Genomic DNA, 25,960 nt, shown 5'->3' on the forward strand with positions numbered 1-25,960 from the left:
TCTTGAGGAAATTTTGGGAGACATAGAAGGAGGGTTTGTTGTTTAACTTTGTTTAACTTTGAAAATGATCTTGAATACTAGTCAAAAATACAATATATGATTAAAAAATGTACAAAACTCATTCGAAGTTCATTAAAAGGAAAACACAAATAAAATAAGAATCGGAACTGTTGAAGGACCTTGTCAAGTACAATTTTGTCTCATATGTATATGTCTTTGGATTCTGTTTCATGACAAAAATATCAGAACATTGTCTTTGGCCTGCAATTTTATAGATAGTTGTATTAATAACGGCTGGTCTAATTTCTTAGCTTTGACTTGGTCGTTCTAATTTATATTTTGAAAGCTAAGAAACATTTTGTTCTAATAACTAAGTTTAAGAATTTACGTGTTTTTGAAGCTTAGAATTGCAATGTCATAAAAACATTGTATAAAGAAGTAAACTTTGATGTCATTTACCTAAATGACATTTTGGAGAGATGTGACCTTCAAGGACCATGCTCCTCTTTTGTTATGAAATTCTTTCTATTAGTTATCTTTGTCAAATGCGCCTTTAACTTCCACATTTCTGTATAACTTATCGATATTGCAACACCAGTGTACTGAATACCTTTTTCTTTTTTTAGTTCTTTAATCACAATTTTTATTGTTGATAGGAAATAATTCAGCATATCAGCCAGAAAGTAATGTAAAATATCCCTTTTGATATTGGCAAGTATTTTGTTGTTGTTAGATCTTCTTTATTTCCCTCTTTTATTTAATTCTCTGATATATAAGAGAACTGAGGAAAATATCTTTCTTGTCAAGTCAGAGACTGAGAATAGAAAATTTCGACTTCAGAAGCGCATGTAATCAGTCGAAAAATGCTTTACTGTTTCAGATTTCGGAATGTGGTGCCGAAATTTGTCAATGAAGACCACAGTTTATAGAATTATCCAGTAAGTTTATCGCAGATCATTTCTGGTCTTCATTCTCGGTACGAACAAAAAAGCTCCTCCCACTTCTTTCTGCATTGGCGGGTTAGTCCGTTTCCGTCAATCAATGAGAAATGGTTACAAAGTGCATTATTCGTAATAGCGGGTTTCCACTTGTTTCGTGTCCAAGAGAAATCTGACTTGTCTACCCGTGAAAAGATCTAATGCCGCTTATGTTTATATCTGCAAAAACGTTCTCTGGAGCACTCGCACCTTGGTCCGGGTTTTTATAATTGGTGAGATAGGGCATGATCATACTGCTAATTCTATAAACTGTGATGAAGACTGAATCCTTCCAATTTTGGGTTCTAGTATTCTGAAAAGCCAAATTCACATAATTTGTGCCTACCTGGTAACGTTATCTCTGAAATGCTGTTGTTTTTTTTTAACTCGTCCGTTTAAGATCTAATTTACCCTGAATTTCGAACTCCACCAAAATATGTATAGCGAAAAAGCGCCGATAGCCCATTTACGCTTCCTTTGATGCGCTATCTAATGTCAGGCACCTGGCATCACTGTATTCTATTTGTATTTCATCATGAATAAATCTTATATTGTATAGCAGTCTTTAGGGAGTTGGCGCGCTGGATATGGAACCCTCTCCGAAGGACGGGGGTTCGATTTCTAGTGTGGCCGGTTATTTGGTTTGGGACGGGGGTCAGTGGCGTGACACTGTAAGCCCAGCTGTAGAATTGCGTATCGGTGAATGGTGCGTTTACAGACCTGTTGGCAGGGGAAAGAGAGTATTAGTTGGGCGGGTCATACAGTTTGGCTACTTGTCTGGGCGAAGATGCCACTCTGTTGACACTCAGAACATGGCGATGCCGTTTCCTGACGACATAGGAATTCTGTGCCAGTGGTTCCGGCTGAATGCTGATCTCACATTAACTGCCGCATCGGTAGACCAGGGTTACTGTGACTCCAGCCTGTATATCATGCATTCAGCAGAACCCGTTTCTATGGAAATCGGTACCAACATTGTCTTCGGCTTTGACTCAGACGTCTTCACAAAGCTGAATTCATTTATCCAGAAGAAAGGGTTCCACTTTTTTGATGTCTCGTCAGCATCGCAATCATCATGTTAAAAATGGCACATAAACCCAAAACTGACCTCAAGACCATAACCACCACCATCGCCATGTTCTGTGTGTCAACAGAAGGAATTTTGTTTAACATTTTTCAGAGGTAGTTGTTATTTTTTTTTTCCCTCCCCTCCTCCTCTCCACTCGGTGATATTTTAATACAAAAACATAAAAATCTTACAACTTTATACATTATCATATCTCCTAAACTTCAAAAAAAAAAAAAATTATTATGTACCAGTCAATGTTTTAGTGGACACTACCATTTAACTTTTTTCTTGCCAAATATCTATCGCCCCCCCCCCGTTCCTGGGTGTCCTTCCCCCTATAGGAGACGCTTTTCCGGTGGCATTTTTACTTCAATTCCTTAAAATTCATATCCTTCAATTTTCACTAATACGAATTCGAATTTTAAAGGTGGTCTTCCAAAAGGCTTACTCGGGCTTACTGTTACAACTTTGAAATTTTTTAACACAAAAAAACTATTTGCTCTCCCGTAGACTGGGTGTCCTCCGTTCACAAGAAACCCATTCTTGCCGTGGCACTTTTTTCCTTCTTTTTTTTCTTTTTTTTCGCTAAAACTTCGCTAAAAATTCATGTAACTGGAAATAATCTTAAACCATGTCTCCTACGGACGAGGAGGCCACCCACGGCGGGGCTGGTCCTTCCAGCTCAAGTGCGTGTACCCCTCGTCCCCCATTCGCTTGAGTTTTTGATATAATTTTATGAGTCTCGAATGCATTCCGAGATCTAGGGCAGCGGAAGCGATGAATACCATCGGAAAACTTGTTATGCTCAGTAGAGCTCAGTTCCAGTGTCTTTTTAGTTCGGTGTTTTGCGGATGAAACTTCGCTAAAAATTGATGTAACTGAACAGAATCTTAAACCATGTCTCCTAGGGACGAGGAGGCCACCCACGGCGGGGCTGGTCCTTCCAGCTCAAGTGCATGTGCCCCTCGTCCCCCATTCGCTTCAGTTTTTGATATAATTTTTATGAGTCTCGAATGCATTCCGAGATCTAGGTGTGAATCATTGTCTATCATGAAATTATTTACTTCTCTATTAAACCTTATGCACTTGTCTATCATCTATCATTGTATTATTTACGGAACTGTATTATTATCGACCACCTAAAATCCTTAGTACGGTCCCATCGAATCACAACCAATCAATTTCTTTCTTATTTTAAGTTGTATAGCTGTAGTGTAGTGTTTGTTTACCACCTTGCCATGGGGAACTCCTTAAATTATATTATAAACCTCAAGAAATGCATCCACAATTTATGCTTTATATCTTTAAGACTTCACGACTTAGTTTTATCGCAGGCATGGGACCTCACCTGAAACCTTTTGGACAAGTGTTTTCTTGTGAAATACCGTATTGTAATTATTTACTTCTCTATTAAACCTTATGCACTTGTCTATCATCTATCATTGTGAATCAATAGATTTCTTATACGGCTGAGCACACTTACTGTATTTCTCTTTTCAATTCCTTCGTGTTAGCTTTCGCTTTCTTTCTTGACTCTCATTGATAGTACTTTTGACAGAAGTCTTTATTTGCATTAGTTGAGGGTAACCTGTCTCCAGTTATTCAAATCTTCTAAACTACCTTTTTTGGGACCTTGAGGTAGTTGTGTTATAAAAATGTATATACCAAGTTTTGTATTTTAAAGCTGATTGTAGCGAAAAGTAAAACCTACCGGATGAGAAGTTTATCACAGCTAGTATATCGGTTCTAGGGTGTTCACAGTTCATGGTTCTCTCTGTGGTAATACGTGCTAACAAATACATGCCAAACTTGATCCCCAAATATCAAGTTTTGGTGTTTAGGTGAATCTTTTGAATCCGTCTCAAACAATAGCTCCGTGCCTCCGGCATGCCTCCGTGCCTCATGCCTCCAGGTGTCCCTCAAAATGCCCAGTTGTTACCCCTCGTTTTACACTTCCATGCATAAGTGTTACGTTCAATTAACGAAGAACACAATCATTAATAAATCTTGATGTTTTGAGAGGTATGACCAAGGTCGCATCCAGGAGGGCTACTGGGTTAGAACCCTCCCCCCTTAATTTTTTCCGACCCGTAAAAAAGTAACAAAAGCCATTTGAATACATTTTGGTTGCGTTTTGTAATTTGTTTTGATCCCCCTTCCCAGAACAAAATTCTAGATAGGACCTTTGAAGTGGCTTTAGTGCAGCTAGAGCATCATAGGCTTGGTTAGTATTATACTAATAAATGGGTATTAGTAAACAGGGACGTATACAGGATATTTTTTTCGGGGGGGGGGGGGCTCCAAATTCCATTGATATTACGATTGTTTCCAGTTTTCTTTAGAGGTAGGTTATTCCAGAAAAATTCACAAAAGAATTTTTTCAGGGAGGTCCTTTAAAAATAACTTTAAAAAATACACAAAAAATCGTTTTATATCCACTTTTTGTAATGTTTTTACGTGTCGGACAAATATTCCAGGGAGGGCTGAAACCCCCTAACCCCCCCCCCTAGGTACGGCCTTGGTAGTACATGACAATGATCTCTGCCTCTTTTTCGCTCATGCAGAACAATAATCGGCGTAGCGCAGGAGCCAGTGTCCTGATTCTTTTCCCATTGGTTGGAGTACTATGACGTGGTTGGTAGCAAATCACGTGCTTCATGTGCTTGTCCCCCAGATTTCTACAGATACTCATCCAAAGCTGGGTTGACTCTGGCTGAGCTTATAGTCATGGCGCTGACCCCAGTCCCAAACTTCATGATTGACATTCAGAGAATTGGACTATAGAGCAGTTCTCTGCCCTACGAAATCACGATACATTACGTTAATTTTGGGCAAGACTTAACACGAAAAATAAAGTAGAGTTTTACTACTTATGACCGTCACTGCATATGTGACCGAAATATCTAGTATTTTTTTGAAATTACATCACTGTTTGTGAAGATCACTGTCTATTAAAAAGGATTTTATCCCTATTCGATTTTATTTATCGCATTGAAAAATAAAAGAGATTTGAAACAAATTTAGGAGATTTATACCCTGTTGCAAGTGAGTTTTAAAAGTGGGTGATTCCTCGTGCACACTATAGCGATGATTTTTTTTATCATTTTCTTCTGCATAACATGCGAGTTCATTTCTTTTAACTCAGCCGTTCAACTGCTTTTAAGTTAGGGTGCCACCCTCACACCCTAACATTGTTTTGACTACTTTATCTTTTGCATCAAACCCCACCTCAGATTCCAATCATGTTTGTTCGACAATCAAGTTATGTAGACATGGTAGACACAAAGTAAAGGCGTCATGCTCATGAGAGAATTCTAAAATATCTCTATTTTTCAGGTTTTATCTATCTGATCATAGAAACAAAATGTATGTATGGCAAAATGATATCGAAGTCTAAGTTGTTTTGTTTGTACTCAATTCCGTTAGATAAGACGTTTTTCAAAGGGCCTTCACAAGCATAAATGCCAAAATAGCAGTACACAGTCAAAAAAGCTAAGTAGAAAAAAAAAATTACTCTGGCGTCCCAAGATTTCAAGTATTTCCCAGAAATATTTTTTTTTCTGTACTCTCAAGGCCGTATCCAGGGGTCGGTGGGTATTAGATTGGACCTCCTACCCCCCCCCACCCTCATAAAAAAATCATATTCTTAAAAATATAACAAAATGCATAATAACAAATTTATCATATTTTTTTAGTTTTTTGTAAAACACCCCCCCCCCTCGAGAAAAAAACTCCAAACCAAAATCCTGGATACGCCCTTGCATAATCGTAAATCCTATAAACACAAAATGAAACAAAACCATTCTAGCTTCAATAGTAAACATCTCGGAAATCTAGTAATTTCAAACTTGTGCAAAATAGGAAAAGTAAATTCAATATTCTGATGACAGAATTGCGCGTCTCTTCTAGATTTTTTTTTCTTTTTTTTTACTAATATGGAGTTTTGGTCGTGGTAGGCATCAAATAAAAAAAAATACATGGGTGAAAAATAAGCTAAACCCATATAGCACCAAATAACTTAAAAAGGTTTACCTCCCCTTCAAAAGTACAACTGTCTTTAGGAGTAAATATATTATTTATGTTTGAATTTTTTTGTACTGAAAGCACTGCCAAATTTTAATGATAGTCTGCTTTACTTATTTTCATGGTTCATCATGGTAACACAGAGAAAAACGTTGAACGCTTCAATAAATTTCCAAACACCCAAGGCAAAATTTAGTTTTCAGCTACGGGCGTGGGAGGGGGATTAGTTTCCATCCAATCACTTTCGACTATTAGAAAGGGCATCAGCCCTTTTAACTGTCATAACTGACAATTTATTAGTGTTAACTTTCATCTTCAACAAAGAAGCCTTCTTTGTGACATTATCAAGCAATGTCAATATACCTGAGGTGAGTTTTTTCACCTCAGCAAAATCATTTTTTTTATATCTCTGGCTTTTTAATTAAGACCAGTTTTCACATATATCTAGCAAAAGCCCCTCCGTTAGGTATCCTAATTACTCGAATTTATTGGTCCCCTATGTTCTCCCCCCTCATGAAAGTTGAATTTTGAACTTTTTTACTTTGCACTTTAATTCACACAATTTTTCATTGATATCTAGTAAAAGACTCGATTAGTCGAATTTTGTACTTCAATTCATGCCAGTATTCGTTGATATCTAGCTAGAGCCTTTCTACTAGGTATCCTAATGACTCAAATTTGTTGGCCCCTTACGGTCTCCCTCCTTACCAAAGTCAAATTTTGTACTTTAATTTACACTAGGTGTCCTAATGACTCGAATTTTTTGGCCTGTTACGGTATCCTTCCACAAAGGTAGAATCTTGCACTTTAATTCACACTAGGTGTCCTAATGACTCAAATTTGTTGTCCTCTTATGGTCTCCCTCCTCACAAAAGTCGAATTCTGTCCTTTAATTCACACTAGGTGTCCTAATGACTCAAATTTGTTGTCACCTTATGGTCTCCCTCCTCACAAAAGTCGAATTCTGTCCTTTGATTCACACCAGCTGTCCTAATGACTCAAATTTGTTGGCTCCTTACAGTCTCTCTCCTCACCAAAGTTGAATTCTGCACTTAAATTCACACTAGGTGTCCGAATGAGTCTAATATGTTGTCCCCTTATGGTCTCCCTTCTCACAAAAGTCAAATTTTGCAATTTTTTATTTCACTTTAATTCTCACCAGTTTTCATTGATATCAAGCAAAAGCCCTTATGCTAGGTATCCTAATAATTCGGTTTTATTGGCCCCTTATGTTCTCCCTCCTCACAAAAGTCAAATTAGTTCTGATTTCGAATAAAAAACAGTAAGACCAAAACTAGTTTTTTGTTGGATTGAGCCCCAATGATTCAGTTTGGTAATTTGAAGCCTTAATTTATCATTGTATGTATTTATGCAATATATATGGAATGCTTATGGAAATGGAATGATTCAGTTTGTGTGCTGGAAATGGAAGCTAATAATACCATATTCACTATTCCTGAATTATTTCCTGGAAATGTAGAAGAGATTCGCAATTTTGTCTCCAAAATTTCGAATAGATTTAATAATGAAGACCACACTACCTTTCCATCATAAAAAAGAAGAGAAGATACGGAGGAAATTTGTGAAGAAGGTAAATAAAACCTAAGCAAATATTTAAGTAAATATCTCGGAAAGAAAAACTTTAGTTTCAAAAATTCATTATCGATGTATTTTTGAGTAAGTTAGTTTTTTTTTTCTTTGCTTTATACTATACTTTGTTGATGAAGGCTGTTTGATTATGTAACCGAAATATTCACTTTTACTGTATTCACTATCTTATTCATTGTCTTTCACATATTTTCTCGTTATTTTCTCTTTATTTCGTTCCAATTTCCCTGTTTTACATAAGTCTGAATTTGCTAGATTCTGAAGACGCCTTCTATGGGAGCTAGGATGATTTCGTTTCGTGTTGGGGAAAATAATTAATTTTTTTCTGAAAAATTGCTTGAAATTTTTTAGACACCAGACTAATTTGTCTGTGTTTTTCTGTTCAGCTTTTTTGACTCTTTACTACTAATTTGGCATTTATGCTTGTGAAAGTACTTTGACAAAAACCTTATCCAACGGAATTTAGTATCTCGACCATCTACGAAAATTTATTTCTCGATTTTTTTATTATTATTTAAAGATCAATATGGCTGTACAGGTTTCTACCTAATCAATTAGTTCATCTGATTTCATTTTAGCTGTCCTTGGAAGAGAAAATTAATATAAAAAAAATAACTAAAGAATTCCCCTTCCCTTAGATTTATTTGAATTGGCACCCCTGGTCTTACTTACTCGTCTGAGGTCCAAGAGGTTCTATGTATAGAAACTCTTTGTATAGAGGTTCAAGAGGTCCGTCTGAGGTTCTATGTATGGAGGAAATGGGGAACAATCATATCTGCCAGGATAGGTTGTTGGATTGCAATAAAATGTTATGCAATATGGGAGCTAATTTTCACATCCTGCGTTATTGGGTTTGAAACCAATTCAACCTATCTAAGGCAGTGGTGTCAATTCAAAAAAAATTAGGGACAAGGTGGGCGGGCAAAAAGTATTTTTCGAGATATAGGGGGTGAGCATATTTATCATTTTTTTCAATGTGCACAAAAGAAAACATTGTTCATTGAAAATAGCCCAGAAGAGGTGCGTTTAAAAACCTAAGGGGTGGTAAAAAAAAATCTAGGGAGTACATGCCCCTCTTTGGCTCCTTGCCCCCACTGATCTAGGTGGAACCTATGTGAACTGATCTGCCACTGATTTGGGTGAACCTATGTAACCTAATCCAACCTATCTTTAAAGTCTTGATGTCAAGAGAGAAAGTCTTGGTTGTTGCAACAATTGAAAAGGAATGAATTCACAAGATAAACACTTTCAAGGATAGAAAAAACAATAGCAAATGAGTTTTTGGTCTTTAAGCTTAATTAGACAATATTTTTTGTACAAAGAATATTTCTAAGCATAAAACATACAATGAAATGGTATTGATCTTAAAACTTCAATTTTTGTGTTTCTATGCATTTCCAAGTTTGGTAATTATTCCAGGTTATTTCTATGACTGAGGAAAGGAGATGTTACTTCTAATGCGAAAAAAGAGACTGAGTATCTTGACAGTAGTTCTACGAATCCTTAAAGACTATTAAATAAATAAAAAAACAAGTTTTTTTTAACTGAAAGTAACGAGTGACATTAAAACTTAAAACGAACAGAAATTATTCCGTATATGAAAGGGGCTGTCCCCTCCTCAAAGCCTTGCTCTTTACGCTAAAGTTTTTTATTGTTTAAAAAATGGAGTTGAGAGAAAGAGTCAAACTTTAGCGTAAAAAGCAAGGCGTTGAGGAGGGGACAGTCCCTTTCATATACGAAATAATTTCTTTTAGTTTTAAGTTTTAATGTTGCTCCTTACTTTCAGTTAAAAAAACTCGTTTTTTTTATTTAATTTCTGAACATTTTTGAATTAATGCAGCTTTGATTTTGGCTCACCGTCCATGAATAATTAAAACATTTTTGCATATTTTTTGGCGAAATGGATTTCTCGAAATTTTGATCTGACATAGCTTACGAATTAACTTGGGTAACGAACTTCTATATTCGTATATTTTCATTACGTATATGAGGGGTTCTTCCCCTAATCAATGCCTCGCTCTTTACACTAAAGTTCAAATTTTGTTCCAATTCTTTAAGAATGACCCCTGAATCACAAAGACCGTTTAGTTAAAATAGATAAGTTTTTGAAAATAACAAAAGAAAACTTTAGCGTAAAGAGCGAGGTACTGACTAGGAGGAAAACCCCTCGTATACGTAATAATTTCTGTTGGTTTTGAGTTCTAATGTCGCTCCTTACTTTCAGTTGAAAGTTTTTTTTATTTACTTTCTGATCGTTTTTTTAAATAATGCTGGGAAATCTGGCCCCCCTCATAGAAATGGCCCCTCCTCCGTGAAAATATCCTCCTTTTGTGTGTTCCTTAGAACAAAGTCCCTTAAAATGATCCATATAAATGAGGACATGGAAAAATCCTCCCACATAACCCCCTCCTCCGACCCCCCACCAGAAAAAATCCCTCCGTCAAACGTCCACATACTTCCAAATAACAAATACTATATGTAAACAATGGGCAAAGTTCATAACTTGCAGCCCTTCCCCAGGGGACTGTGGGAGATTAAGTCATCCTCAAAGACATATTTTTTAGATTTTGAAGTATGCTGAACAAAATGGCTATCTCAAAATTTTGGTCGGGTGACTTTGGAAAAAAATAAGCGTGGGAGGGGGCCCAGTTACCCTCCAATTTTTTGGTTACTTAAAAAGGGCACTAGAACATTCAATTTCCGTTCGAATGAGCCCTATCGCGAGATTTTATGACCACTGGATCGATAAAATCACCCCTGGGGAAAAAAACAAACAAACAAATAAACATGCATCTGTGATATTTCTTCTGGCAAAAAATGCAAAATTCCACAATTTTTGCAGATAGGAGCTTGAAACCTCTACAGTAGGGTTCTCTGATACGCTGAATATGATGGTGTGATTTTCATTAAGGTTCTATAACTTTTAGGGGGTCTTTCATTCTACAAGTTGAATATGATGGCTTGATTTTCATTAGGATTCTATCACTTTTAGGGGGTGTCACCCCCTTTTTTAGAAAATAGGGCAATTTGTTCAGGCTCGTAACTTTTGAAAGGTATGATTAAACTTGATAAAACTTATATATTTGAAATCAGCATAGAAATCCGATTCTTTTAATGCATCTTCTGGTATCAAAATTCCGTTTTTAGAGTTTTGATTACTATTGAGCCGGGTCACTCCTTACTTACATTTTGTTACCACAAACTGTTTGATAAGTGTTCCTAGGAGTGGGAAAAGGCACAACTTGGAATTTAGAAGTATGTTGACAAGCAAAAAAGAAACTGACATATTTACACTGTCAATGTTGACATTGACAATCATGGAACCAATCAACCAAGCATGGACCAACAGAGCTATGCATGCTTCTCATCCATCATAACCAATTCAAAGACTCCCTCTTAAGAAGTTCCCTTTGCTTTAAATCTTTCCTTTTGACAGAATTCCACCCCCTTTGGGGATCACCAGTTTTTCATTTGACCCTAGATGGTTGGCCAAGAAGGTCATCCTTCATCTGCCAAATGTGTCCTAGCCATCTCAAAACTTTCTCTCATCATAGCCCTAGAAAGCAAGATTTAACCACGCTTATTGTCTCATATACTGTCAGTCAGTTGGGTACTCAAAACAATCTATATGCATTATCTCAGGAAAACATCTAACAAATCCTCCTCCATCTTATAGGGGGCCCATGCTTAAGAACCATAATTAACCCTTGTCATCACAGTAGCTTCAAATATTCTAATCTTGGTTTGTAGAATTATCATCCTTTTCTTTTAAACTTTTTTCAAATGTGAGAATACACCCTGGGCCTTTGCAATTCTACTTTTAACATCTTCACTACACCCACTGTCTTTACTAATAACACTAAAATAAAGTACCCTCAGTGAAATTGAAGATGAGGCCTTGGACTTAGACATAACAGTAAACCCCTCTAAGTCCATGATAATGCTGATTTGTTTCCTCAAATCCTTGCCCTGTTTTCTTAATCATATCCCTCCTGAAATTCCTGTGTCCTCAATTAAACTACTTGGCATCACAATTTCTTCAAATTTAAAGTAGGATATCCACATTAAAGACATCAGCCATAGAGCTAATGTGTTTATCACCCTCCTTAAGCTCCTAAATAAATTCAGCATCCCCCCTTCTCACTCCTTAAGGATTTACACATCTTTTGTCCACCTGCATCTAGAATATGCTTGTTCAGATCGGCACCCTGGTATCTCTTGCAAAGAATCAGAAAAAAAAAACAAATCAATTCAAAAAAGAGCTTTGCAAATAATTTTCAAAGAAGGCAAGGAAACCCTTGAGCAAAGGAGGGTTTTGTTGTGCCTCCATTTTGCAAAAAATGCAATAACAAACCCTTAGATGGCAAGTACTTTCCCCAAACATCATTCCCCATCAAGATTACAGCTGATTCAGGCTGTTTCTGAGCCCATCCCTGTTTTGTCCCCCATTAGCTGCATTACTTCCAGATACAAAAGAACTTTTGTCCCCTTCATTACAGAAAAAATTAATAGTGTCCCACTAGTTTCTCTTTTTTCTCTCTCTTTTTTATTAGCTGATGGTGCCACCCAGGTTCTTGCACTCACTTGCTTGTCCCTTCTCTTTTTTTTTTTGTTTGAATTCCCCCTGTAATTCTTATATATTTTATATTTTGTTCTCTTTTTTTTTTGCTTAATTATTTACGTTTTTCCCCCCCCCTCTTTCTTGACCAGTTTTTACCTTTTCAACTCTTTTATTGACTTTGTGTAGTTGAATTATCGACTTTTTTAGTGTCCCTTTTAATTTATATGTATTTATGTCCTGTTCTTGTTTGTTTTTACTTCCTTATTTTGCCCCCCCCCCCCTTTTTTAAGTCCCTTTTAATCCTTTTTCTGATTTGTATTTGTGTAAGTTTAGTTTGGCCAGTTTTTATCTTTTTAACTTTTTTAATTGACTTTTTACAGTGTAATTATTGACTTTTAAATGATTGTTCATTATTATTTTTGTTTTTTATTGTTTTTTTTTTTGCATTTTTGCCAGTTTTAGTGCAACCATTAATATTGTCAACTCCAAAGTCTGAATTCGACCCTTTGTGGGCTTGTAACAGAGATTTTTTAAAATAAATATCTTATCTTATCTCACTACCTAGGTACATGAAGCTGTTCATTTGATCAATCTTCTTGTTACCCAGCATCACCTCTTCACATTCACTTAGTCCCAGTCTTAGCAACTTAGTCTTCTCAATATTAATTTTCAAATCTATTCTTGCACCCTGAACTCTCAAACTTTCAAAAATTCATTCATTTTGCTAACATTTTCATGTAGGATGCTCTTATCACCAGCATAATCTAAGCTTAATTAATTCCATATTTTCCCATTGCTTTTGTGTGTTACTTAGAACAAAGTCCATAAAAATGATCCATATAAATGAGGATAAGATGCAACCCTGCTTAACTCCTGATTTAGTAAGAAACCAACAACTAACCTCGTTTCCTACCTTAACCACAGCAAAGTCATTCTTCTACATAGCACTAATCACTCTACTGTATTTATCTGGTATATCATACAAGGACAGGACCTTTGCCAAAGCTCTACTAGCATTCAAATAAGATGCTTGCTTATAATCAATAGAACTGAGGACAAGAGGAGTTTGATGGTTTAAACACTTCTCAATCATTGATCTAATGGTAAAAATTTGGAACACATCCTCTACTCTTTCTAAAACCACACTGTTCTCTTGCAACTTTATCTAAAGCATCTCTAGGTCTAAGTAATTACACCAAGTTTTTTCTAAAATCATTTTTTCTATGTACAAGTTTTTTTCTTAGTACATTACACTAGGTAATTTGTCACCTACAAAAACCATCCTAATGCCTAACAATTACCACACTCACTCTTGTCACTTTTCTTATAGAGGGGCTTAATTAAAGTTTTCCTAAAACCACTAGCAACTTCTCCTTTTTTAGAAATCATAGTCATAATATCTAGTAATGTATCTCTAACTTCACAAACACCATATTTAAAAAACTCATTTACCATACTATCAGCAGCTGGGGCATTATTATTTTGTAATCCTTTTAGCACTGTTACTAATTCTTCCTTCACATCCAAGGTGTCACAAACTTTTGCATTTTCCTCCATATTTTTTCCTGTAACTCTATCACAGTTTAGCACACTCTCAAAATGTTCTGTCCATCTCTCTTTAACTCTTTCATTATCACTAATTGTGGCCCTGTTCCTATCTTTACCTGGGACAAGTTTGGATTGACTACTCCCTCTCAGTTTATTAACATGACAGTACAATATTTTACTACAATGCTGTCTAGCTGCACCTTCCAGATCCTCTGCAATTTTATCTGGCCTCCACTTAACAACTATTTAGTTCATATTTAATATAGCCCTTTTTCATCAGCACATCTATTGTAGATGTATTGTTTCACAAGGTTTCACTTTTATAACCCAAATGTAAATTTTATTCAATGTCAGTGCACCTCAGAGGGGGAAAGGGGGGTAATATGCATTTAAGAATAGCTTCCCTGGGAGTTATTGAGGCTCTGGATTCAATTCTGACAAAAGGTATTCATCTAGAATTGTACTATATAGATAAATTTATTCAGGTTTCAAGCAGATTTTGGAACTTTATGCCTTTTTTATGCCCTCTCCAAATATAGTATTTGGTTCTGGGGCAAATTCCATTTTGAGCCCTTAATAGGGCCTCCAAAAAGGTAACTTATTATAGTATTTGAGCTATGATCTCAATTTAAAAAATATCTAAAAACTAATTAGATAGAATTTTTTTTAAGAGCCCTTAAACAACTCTCTATGATGTTTTGGTGCATTGTTAGCAACAAAGAAAAAAAAAGAAAGATAAAAAAGGAAATTAGGCTACCTATGCAAAATGTGATTTTCCTCATTGTTCAGGGTGGGGGTTGTAATTTCCTGTTTAGTGTCTTGAACAATGTTGACTCTAATGGTGGACTTTCTATTTTGCTATGATGCCATTTTTGAGGGGAGGTTTCCAGCTCTTTTTAGAAATTCCTGCACATTTTTTTTCAAAATGACATTTCACTCTCAGGATGCAATAAAATAATAATTAGCCTACCACTCCTGAATGTTATAAATGACATATTTTTCACTAGCAAGGTTGTATCCAGGAGAATAGTGGGTTTGAACCAATCCCCCCTCCCAAAAATACTTGTCTATTCATATAAATGTAAAAAAATGCATGAAAACACAATTTTGATGGGTTTTATAAAGTTCTTTTCAATGCCCTTCAAGGGTTAAAAAAAAATTGCTGCTGCAGCAGTGATTATTATACTTGTAAGGACATCAAGCAATGTAGGCTATTCACCTACTTCCTAGCCAAATTATGTGAAAAAGTATAAATTTACTAGAAGCATCAGCCTTTTTTAGGGGATGACAATTGTCAAATCTTTCATGTGCAAATAAATAGTCCAAACTGTATATTTTTTTAAACTATGCACTTTTCCATATTTTGATTTTGTCAGTATTGATTCAATTTACAGGTAATTGGGTTAGAACAAGATTGACACACAGGAAAATAGAATGGGAAAAATACAATGCAGGCAATAGCCTATCTTTGGGGGTAAAGTGTAGTAGAGCTGCAGTCAGAATGTGATAACTATAATCACTCTGTATATTAAGAAGAAAAATTGTTTTTAAAAATATTGGTAAAATTCTACTTTAGCTACTTTTGGCTAGGCCTATCTTGAAAAGAGCTTAGGTTAGGAAACTGAAACTTTCAGGCATGGGCCTACAAGCTGAAGTATGTCCTGGGAAGGTATTTTGGAAGGTTAGGCTACCTGGGAAGGTAGCCTAACTCCACTCCTTCTCTCTTCAGAGGGTCCTGACCTTTGATGATATTTAAAAATATGTGTATTATAAAAGTGAAACCTTGCAAAACAGATCTTCTGCTGAAATTACAACAAAATTGTTTTCAGTTTCACAACTTTGCTCCATCCTAGTTTATGAGGTTTTAAAGATATACAAATACATTTCCTAGATTTTGAAAAATAAACAACATTGATAGCCTATGGCTTAAAATTTGAACATCCACCATATGGCTAATATGGGAGTAAAGTTTATTTGTGATGCAAATGATGGTAAAGTTCTACCAAATCATATTATTCAGTTAGAAATGAAGTGAATACACCATTCAATGCCTTTTTTTATGCTGATTACAAATATAATAATTATTTCTATTGGAAATGAATTTCAGCCCCCCTCCCCCCTATATATACCTACCCTACCCCTGAAGTGGCATCTAGAGGGGGGGGGGGCTGAAATTCGTTTCCAATAGAAATGATTTTTACATTAATAAACAGCATAAAAAAGGCATCAAATGGTATATTCACTTTTGTCCTAGCTCAATAATATGATTTGGTAGAACTTTACCCAAATGATTGTTATGTTTAGATTGAGGATGCAATTCTAGGTATATATTTGCACATGCGGGGGGTGGGGGTATAAATTATGTGAATATATAGCCTAGGTCCTAAGAAATTCATAAATTTCTTAGAAAAATTGGAAAAACAAGAAAAGAAGTGAAGATAAAGGCTCTCCCCCTGCAAAATGTGTTAGCTAGGATTAGTCTGCATATTTATGGATTAATAATTGTTTTCTTAATATGTTTCCTTAGCTGGACTCCTAGGCTTAAAATTCTGGTTGGCTAATTTAAAGATTTGTATATAGGCTATATACACTGTCAAATTAGCCATCTGGTGGTATCCCTTAAAATTCTACTCAAATAACAAGAATTGCATTTTCAGAAATAAAGCCAGAGGAAACTGATAACTGAAAATAAAGGTAAGATGTTGTTTTGCCAAAATTTGAATAGGTATAGACCTGTCCTGTAAGCAAATTTCAGGACCCTCTAGAGGGAAAAGTGGAAGTGGGTACTTCAAAATAGGCATAGCCTACCTTCCCAGGACATACTTTAGCCTGTAGACCCATTGCTGAAAGTTCATATTTTAACTTTACCCCTTTTAAAGATAGCCAAAAGTAGCTAAAGCAGAATTTTACCAAAATGTTTACTTCTCAATAGCCCCACATTTAGCCTATATGATTTTTAATTTCTTGATATCTAATTTTTAATTTCAAACCCCCAAGATTTTTAATTTCAGTCAATATATACAAAATCATATTATTGAGTTAGGACTAAAGTGAATACACCATTTGATGCCTTTTTTTCTGCTGATTACAAATATAATAAGCATTTCTATCGCAAATTAATTTTGCCTCCCCCTATATAGGCCTATGCTAATTCAGGGTTAGGTATAGCCTATATAGGGGGGGGGGCTGAAAATAAATTATTAGATAAATGCTTGTTCTAATATTAAAAATCCAAAAAAAAGCATCGAATGGTGTAATAACGTTATCCCTAAATAAAAAATATGATTTCGTATATATTGACCTTAATTTCTGCCCACTAAACCTACTGCAAATTTACCACAAGCCAAGCCATAGCTTTGTAGAAAGGGCTAGCAGAGGAAAACATCACAAAGCCACTTACGGGGTATCCCTTAGGCTGTAATCATTTGTAAGTACTTCTAATCCACCAGATCTGGCAGCTGCAATAAAGCAGTTTTCATTGCCAAAATCAATTCCTATTACTGGAACTGCCATTTTACCAAATAAAATCCTTCCTTATTCTTTTATTTATGCAGGCAGTGTTGCCAGGTTTTTGGCATAACGTATAGCCCAAAGAGGAGCAATCATTAGCCCAAAAATAGCCCAAAGTAGCCCAAAAATAGCGAACGCTATTATAACCCTATTATAGCGCTGTTATGGGTAAAACGAGGAGAGATACAATTGGCATATCAGATAACCTAAACTTAAGGATAGGTCAAAAGCAAAAAAGAGCTCTGTGAGCTAACAAAAATAACAAATCTTCTACGTATGACGTCGTAAAATTGACAAGTGCTTCCCTGAAAACAAAAAGGCAATGTATTCTTTAGACACTTGGTTTATTTTATACATACCATGATATCATTGAAAAACAATGTTATGTGAGCTTAAAAGAATACCTAGTAACAAACAGAAAATTCACATCTGCACTGTTTTGTTCCAAGCTTTTAGCATATCACTGGCGAATTTACCTGATAAATATGCTCCAGAGGCTCAGAGGCTATAATCTATAATACGTACAGCCAACTAAGTGGCTGTTTTTTTCTAGCATTTAGAGAAAAACCTTTCTTCCATTTTTTTTTTGCTTTCAGTAAATCTATAGTCAATCTATTACGGCACAAGTAGAGGGGTCATAAATTTGTTCGTTTTAAGTTTAAACTTCACTCTATAAACCCAGTTAATCAATGGAGCGTATATACTTAATTATTATGTATTGTTAGGCATTCAATCCTTATCCGATATTTTAAAACCTAGAATAAAAGAAAATCAGACTGAAACCACAATTACAGAAAGTTTTATTGTTAATCTGGGTTAAAACTTACGAAATACAAGGAAATCCAATACATGAGGCTCTATTCTAGCCATGAGGCTCTATTCTTTTGCACTGAAGACAGTTGGTGGAAGTCCAGCCGTAATCATTAACGCGAGTCCGATGATAGCGAAAAATACGCCCTGAGTCTAAATAATTAGAAGCAAAATATTATCCAGCAACAAATGCACCACAGAAAAAATACACAACTGTGGGTTATCACTCCTCAAAAAACTCATCTAACAGTTCAAAAACCGCGATGTCTTCATCTTCAGTTTCAGCATTACTTTTTTCGCACTTATACATAGAGCTGTCGAACCTTTGAAACATTGCTTTCGAAGGGATGAAATTTTGACAACATTTTTCATCCCCATGAAGGCACCCTCTAATCAATAATATCGCCGAAAGCAGCTTCAGGCCCATTCTATTCCTAACTTTTGTCTTAAAGCAGTTAATTATACTAAAAACCCGTTCAACACACGCGTTCGACACTGGTAGTGCCAAAATATTGAGTACAGAGGCGGCGAGTTCTCTAAAACAATATTCTCCCCCTGCATTTGTGTAATTGTACACAGCGACCCAAAATTGTTCAGAATTGAGAGATTCACTTTTCTCAACCACCAGTGTCCAGTCGATAGACAGCAGTCTTCTCCACTGATCTTCTATTAGTTCCACTTTCCGCAAGTTTTTATCTGGCACTGGCACAAGAAGAGACAAAGGTAGGTTATCAAAACTGCAACGAGTCTGACTCAGACAGTGCTCTGGTGATAACAAAACCACAGTTGAAAGCAATTTCATGTGTGAAGGGACTCTTTTCTTCACCTCTTCACACAATTTCTTCAGAAAGTCATAGCATCTTTTTCTAAGTTCACTCTTTTGTTCATCTGGAACTTTCGAGTTTATCAACATTCGACGGAAATTGGTTCCAAGATCAGCAAGTGTAACATCTAAAAAGTTTTCTCCTATCATTTCTATTTCTAGCAACTGAGCGGTAGTCAGTTTTTCGGCCCCTCTCACTACACGACGGAATAATGTAGAAACAAATGATTCAAAATCTTTGAACAACTTGGCTGGGTCGACAGAAGTCTGCTGAAATAAGAGGCTCATTCTGGTGAATTCTTTTGTAATAGGAAGCAGAAATGTCAAAAAGAAATAGTTCACATCATCCTCGTAAATCATCGAAAGCGTGTTCGCAGTAAAACATCGCTCAGTCTGCGCTGCCCTTTTGAAGTGAGTCTTCAACTCAAGCCACTGCTCAAGAATCATATCAATGGCAGCCTCTCTGGCGAGCCAACGAGTGCCACTGAGCTGCAAAATCTTCTTTGGCTCTTTTCCCGTACTATTGATCAAGGAGTATATTTGACGATAATCCTCCAGTCTGAGAGGGCTATTGCTGAACCAGTTATAAGTCTCTCTTAGCAAAAACTCTATGTTTGTTGGCAAAACTTTAGCTGCTGCTGACATGCACAAGTGCAACGAATGGCAAATGCATTTGATCAAAACTAGATCAGGATTATGCTCCCTTAGTTTAGTAAACAAAGAGCAGTTCTGTCCAACCATATTACTGGCACCATCAGTTCCTAGTCCTGTAATATTCTCCAGCTTCAATTTAATTTTGTTTTCAATGAAGTCCTTCAGTCCATTATAAAGGTTCTCAGCTGTAGCACTTTGAATCTCGACAAGTCCTAGGAAACGTGTCACTATTTTCTTCCTTCTATTGCAAAAGAATCTAATACATACAGCCATGTATTTGTGCGTTCCAACATCTGTAGACTCATCCAATATCAAAGAATACTTGTTATTACAATCTTGCACTATTTCTTCTAGTAGACTAGGTGCAATCACATGCACAATCAAAGCACTGCATTTCGTACGATGTAGTCTAAGTCGATATGTTGGTTTGGCAGCAGAAGTAGCAGTTGAAGATATAATGACATTAATCAGTTCTCCTAGGTGGTCTACCGTTCTAACAGATGAGTGGCAAGCAATGTGACAGGCAATGGCAAGCTCGTGTTTCTTCACTTTGTCACTTAAAACTGTCACATGGCCATCAAGTGTCTTGCAACCTTTTGACGGGACCTGTTGCATTGACTTCAGTCTATGTTTTTGAGAGCTAGCATGCACTGACAGGTCATTATGATGAGCCCTAATTTCTTTTCTGCACGCCGTACAGTATGCTTTTGACTCATCAGTTGGGCATTGCTTGACCCAAGGACATTCATTCTCCCACCTTTCATTATATGTTTTGGCATACTTCGCCCATTTTCCCATGGCGACAATCTGAAAAAAGGGATGTTTTAACCACCTGCTTGTTCTAACCATCTAAAGCAAACTGCTGGAAAAGCATGAACAACTTTTTTGTGTCTATCTGCTGCAGAAAAGTCTTAAATGAAACAGGAATAGGTTTTACCCTTTCATTTAAAGCTTAGTTTTGGCTAGAAAGTCCTGAAATTATTAATTAGCAAGCACATCAAGCTAACTGGGGATTTGCATCAACTGAATTTTTCTGATTGTCCCATGCACTCAAGAATATTAAGCTTCTGACAGTTATAGTTTTACATGAAGTATAATTTAATTTGGCATATTGTCTGATAATCCAAAACATACCCCATCAACATCATTGTCAATCTAACCAGCTAGCAAGTTGGCAATTATTATTAAAAAATTGGCAATTACACCAAAATAAACAAATTGTCACCCATTTTTAGTATGAGGGTTCTTTATAACCATTAACCATTTCACTCTGATTTTTAGTAAGCCAGAAAGAGGAATTATATAGTTTTTGTATAGCCATTAGGGTAACGGAGCTGGTAGACGGCCAGGTCATAGTAGCCAGACAGTCAAACAGAAATAAAATTATAACTCATTCGTTTTATAAGATATAGGTTTGATTTTTTTTTTCCTTGATGGCCAGCAACACTGCTGATATTCTGGCATAAAAAAAACAACTCAAGATGTGGTTTGACAAATTTTTAATAAAATTTTATTTGTTTGAATTTCCGACTACTCTGACCTGGCCGACTACCAGCTCCTTTACCCTATGCTACTTTCGTGTAACCATAACCATCAAGTATTTCAAGCTACGAGCTGTTCGGCTCATTTAAAGGGAAGGAAATTGAGGAATCCAAACTGAAGCAATCAACAAAAAAACTTTAATTTATCTTTAAAACCTCTTTTCCTATTTTACCAGATGCTGGAGTTAAGCAGAAGTAAGGTAACATAAAAGCAACAAGCAACCATCAAAACACAAGTTTTGCAATGTCCATTTTGCTATTATGAATCTTAAAAAAATTCTGTAGAAACTCAATACTGGTACATTAGTGTCTAGCTGAGCCTTTCCTCTGTTTACTGATTTACTCTGAATATTTTCTGGTTCCTTCTCTAAGCAAATGCTGAAAAACTAAGGTCAGGTAGCCTATATGGTTTTCAGTCGAACGATGCTCTGCTCACAGTCCAGATAAACATCTCCTTCTGTGTGTACAATATAGTATGGTATAGGAAGAAGAGAGATACCGTGAATCTTATCTGCTCCATATCTCCTTCATGCTTGACCAGAAATTAATAATTTTCACACAGCAGGTAAAGCAGACCAGATATTTTCAGCTGTGTAAAAATTTTACACTTCTGGTCCAGCCTTGGGAAGATATAGTGCAAATAAGATTCACGGTATCTGTCCTCGGTTAATTTGGAATATAGGACCATAATGAGATAGCTAAAAAATAAACATACCATTCGACTCAAAATTCAATGCTGTGTCCAAATATAGCAATCATTTCCGGCGGAAACTCATCCCTTAGATTCTACAAATCAAGCTTTTCGGGGATACGAAGGGATTCGGGGGCGGGCCCTGGGGGTGTAGGTGGGGTGGCCTAGACCTCGAATACCGAGTGAGCCGAAAACTAAACCGAAACTAGGTTTTTCCAATCCCAGAATCTGGAAATTCCAGAATTTTCAAAATTTCTAGAATCAATTTCCGCCGGACTTTATTGTTATATTCGGATAGAGGATTGAATTCTGAATCGAATGGTATGTTTATTTCCTAGCTATCTCATTATGGTCCTATATTCCAAATTTACCCTGTCCTCTTCCTGTACCAACAAAATTTAGTGGCCCCTACTGGTGTCAGACGGGCTGGACAATGGCAGAGGTTACGTTTGAGTACTCTCTTTGGAGAATGGTTATCTATGGTTTATCTAATGGTTATCTAATGGTTTAACTATGGTTATCTTATCTAAGCTAAGTTACTTCAGAATCTTGGCTCATAACAGACACAGCAACTCGGACAGCAGGTCAGTACAATTTACCTATCAATAAAGGAAAAAAAAAGTTTTTCTACCTCTCCCCTTGTTCCAAGATTTATCACTTTCTTGGCTAGAGAATGAGTCACACACTACTCACTGGTCTTTTCTTTCCGTTCTTCTTTGAAAGTTGTTGGAGCGTTGGAGCTCGGCAGTTCCGCCACAGACAATCTACATGACAACTACAGACATGACATGATGACCGCTGGCTTTTGCATCGTGTCTCGGTCGATTTCGAAATTAAAAAACATGTTTTGTAAATGTAGCCCAAAAATAGCAAAATGAAAGGTTTTTTAGCCCAAAAACCCGCGTTGCGGGTTTTTGGGAATCTTACCCGCAAAAATGAAATTTTACTAGCCCAATTGGCGGAAACTAGCCCAATCTGGCAACACTGTATGCAGGCAGACAGACAACTATATTGCTGCTGTAGAAAGAATTTCGAAGAAACTCCGAAACCTTTCCAGAAAGATCTAGCTGTAGCCATAGAAAACCGCTGACAAACATCATAAATAATGGATAGTTCCGTGTTGAGTAACGAGGATAAGAAGAGGGGCTTGATGGTGTTTTTCTTAAAGCCAGTGTCCATTTGGCAGATTCTGCAAATCTGCACCGCCAATTTGCAAATTTTATTTCAATGTAGACTTCTTTTCCGGCTCCGTATTGGCAGTTTGCAGACACTGCAACCTTCGACGTTGCTTTTTCTGCAAGATGGCAGAATCTGCCAAATGGAGACTGGCTTTTAGGCATTCCCGGAGGTGAAGGGGATAGTGTGTTTGATCTTCCGAGCTTAACAGTTCGTGTACATCCGGCATTTTCTAGAAAACTGGGAGCACAGTAGAGAGAATATACAGTATCGACAAAGGCTATACTCTCCATTAAAAAAAAGTGAAACACATTTAAAACCACATAAGATTCAAACGACCACAGTGTTTCCACTTGCCCGGATTTTGCATGAGAAACTTGATTTTCGACCCCTTGCCAGGAAAAAAAAAATATTTCCAGGAATCAGGAGATTTAAAGTCAGGGAGCCGCACGAGAAAAATGTTGATATTTCAGGTTTTGAGTGATCAGCAAGCAGAAGGTTTGAGAACGCAATCTGATGTAATCGATCATGCTGAATACGAAAATCAACGTTATATAGTCGACAAGGGGGTGCATCATACCCATTTCTTCAAATTCCTTGAGAATCCATCTCAACTGACAGAAATTCCCTTAAAATCAATAAAAAGTTCCAAACTGATCCATAATTACTCAAATCAAAGGAAATTCAATAAACATCAATATTCTTTTTTCGAAATTGTTTTATCTTTTGCCATTCAGGTTTAATTGCCTAAAAATCGACGAAAAATATAACATAATTTATAGCGTTTTGGGAATAATCTTGATCCATCTTGAAAATTTCCCTGCTCAAGGTATATTTTTTATTTATGAATTTTTTAGGAAATTTATTGTTCTACAAAATGAGTGATCTAGAAATGTTTTAGCCCTTTTAGTTTCTGAGCTATTAGCAAAGAAGCAGAGTGACCCAGTTTTAGCTCGGATAAGCATAGGCATATATCCAACTCAAATGTGCCTGTCCCGGTAGATTGGATCTCCGTGACTTAGCTGAATAGAAAAATTCCATTGAACCAATTGTATGGATACATGTGGCGATTAGTGTGAGATTTCATTTTGGTCGATTTACTTTATTTATGGTGCAGTCTTTAAGTGCTGATGTGTCTGAGCCGGTTTTTTCGAAATCTTTTTGTTCTTTGTTTTTCTACTGGTCCTCTCATATTTGATATTATTTATTTATCCGGTAGTCTTTTGGTCTTTTTTGTATGAAGTTCTGGGAAGTAAAAGATTTGCAAACACAACGTCTGAGGTAGTTCGAGGTTGGTGCGATTTGCAGATTTTCAACAAACGCACGGAAGAAACCTTACCAAAGGTGAGTTCGACGATCCAATCAGTCAAAGACTGTAATGCGACTTTAATGAATACTTCAAAATATTATTTCCCGCCGTTCGAGGGAATCCTCTTACATTGAAATTAGTAGAAAACAAGATTATGTTCTTCCTCACACTTCGATTACAAAAATTAAAGGAAGAAGAATCTTTAAAACTACCTTAAATTGCTAAACTGCAGAAAGGGAAAAATGAAAAATCGGATTCGCTGCAAATCGCTACAAAAAATACGTCCGAAAAGGGAGACCAATACTGCTGAGAGTCGACTACTTCTTTTGTTCAAGACTGACACGTGCACTTAAGATCTTATTCCTTTTTCTGACTTTCAGCATCACTTATGTTTTTAAATATGAACAGAAATTGCATTTGCTCTGGAAAATCAACATAACCATACAGGGTTCCAGCTATTGCCCGCCAGGAAAATTTCAGGATTTTTCGGAGATTTTTGGCTGGCGGGACAGGATTTTAAAATTTTCGAAGTGGAAACACTGGACCACTAGTCCTAAGGTTGTGATGTATTTGCACAGAGCAAGTATGCATGGCATGAAAGTGTACCTCATTTGGAAAAAGTAGACGCTACAGTATACAGTGACTGGGAGAACGGTAAAAGTATAAATTGCTAATGTATTTTCTACATGTCTCCCTGTTTTCCTACTTATTCTTCTATTAGTAATTCTTTTGTCGCGCACGGTCTTTTTAAGGGCGAAATCTTTGACCCAGTCTTAGTTGCGAAATCTCTTTCCAGAATCTAGAACACTGAAGAGATGCATACCGAAATAGAGCTAATTAACTCCACGCTCTCGTCTAACTATATCCAGAGCTCTTAACTTGCTAGTTTTGTAGACCCGAGCTAGTGAGGGGTAAACTAAGATAGTTACAATCAGGCGAATATTCTGCTGAGTCTTGAACAAGGAAAATCTTGGTTTTTCTTGATTATATATATTGCTCAAATGTCTCAACTATGATTTACAGTCAAGCAAACATATCAATAAATAAAACTTGCAATCGAAACAATCTGGTCCGTCCCAAAAGTACCGCGTGGTAGTGAATCTACAAAAAGCAAAGGCTTAAGGCCAAGTTTATCTTTTATCTGGACCTTATGTGGTATTCTTACCAACCAAAAATCTGGTGGTTGAACCATTCCAGAATCAGTGTCAGATGGCAATTTTTATCAGTAGGTAGTTTTTTTTTCAAAATGCGTTTTTCAACTTTTGGTTACTATGGTCTGTGGTTCGCTCTTTACTAGATTGAAGCTACTGCTGCAACCACGACTTTATAGTATTTTTCCAAACCACAAATATGGGCTCTCGCGTCAATTTCTTATCACACATCCTGTACGATATCCGAATGTCAAAATGCCCTTGATTTCATGTATTTCTTTTATCTGATCTAGAATTCATGTCTTCAAATTTCAAATTAGTATGATTAAATTATTTTATTTTTATTTGACTATTTAATTTAGTTGCATGCTTCCAGATTTCAACTAGTGAGGAAGTCTACTTTACAATTTCCGAAATTTTTTAGAAGCTTCTCTATAATTTTTGTTAAACTCCATAGCTTCCTTTGTAGGTTTATTGCCTGATAAAGCTCTAAGCGTACCTTTTTTATT

The 25,960-nt window shown here is 36.3% G+C and overlaps 1 protein-coding gene across 3 annotated transcripts in view; it reads right to left on the reverse strand.

Annotated features, from left to right (window-relative positions):
* Nucleotides 1-17,338, reverse strand: part of LOC148943845 (heat shock protein 105 kDa-like) — a 221,648-nt gene extending 204,310 nt beyond the window's left edge. For all 3 annotated transcript variants that reach the window (XM_089101396.1, XM_089101398.1, XM_089101395.1), the window contains exon 1: nt 17,187-17,338. In XM_089101396.1, coding sequence (XP_088957522.1) covers nt 17,187-17,299 — 113 coding nt within the window. In that variant the 5' untranslated portion in view covers nt 17,300-17,338. The remainder of the gene's footprint in view (nt 1-17,186) is intronic.
* Nucleotides 17,339-25,960: the final 8,622 nt, after the last annotated feature.

Source organism: Artemia sp. Qi Xiang Cuo, chromosome 15 (genome assembly GCF_049724085.1).
Source record: "Artemia sp. Qi Xiang Cuo chromosome 15, ASM4972408v1, whole genome shotgun sequence".
In the NCBI taxonomy this organism is placed as follows: domain Eukaryota; kingdom Metazoa; phylum Arthropoda; class Branchiopoda; order Anostraca; family Artemiidae; genus Artemia; species Artemia sp. Qi Xiang Cuo.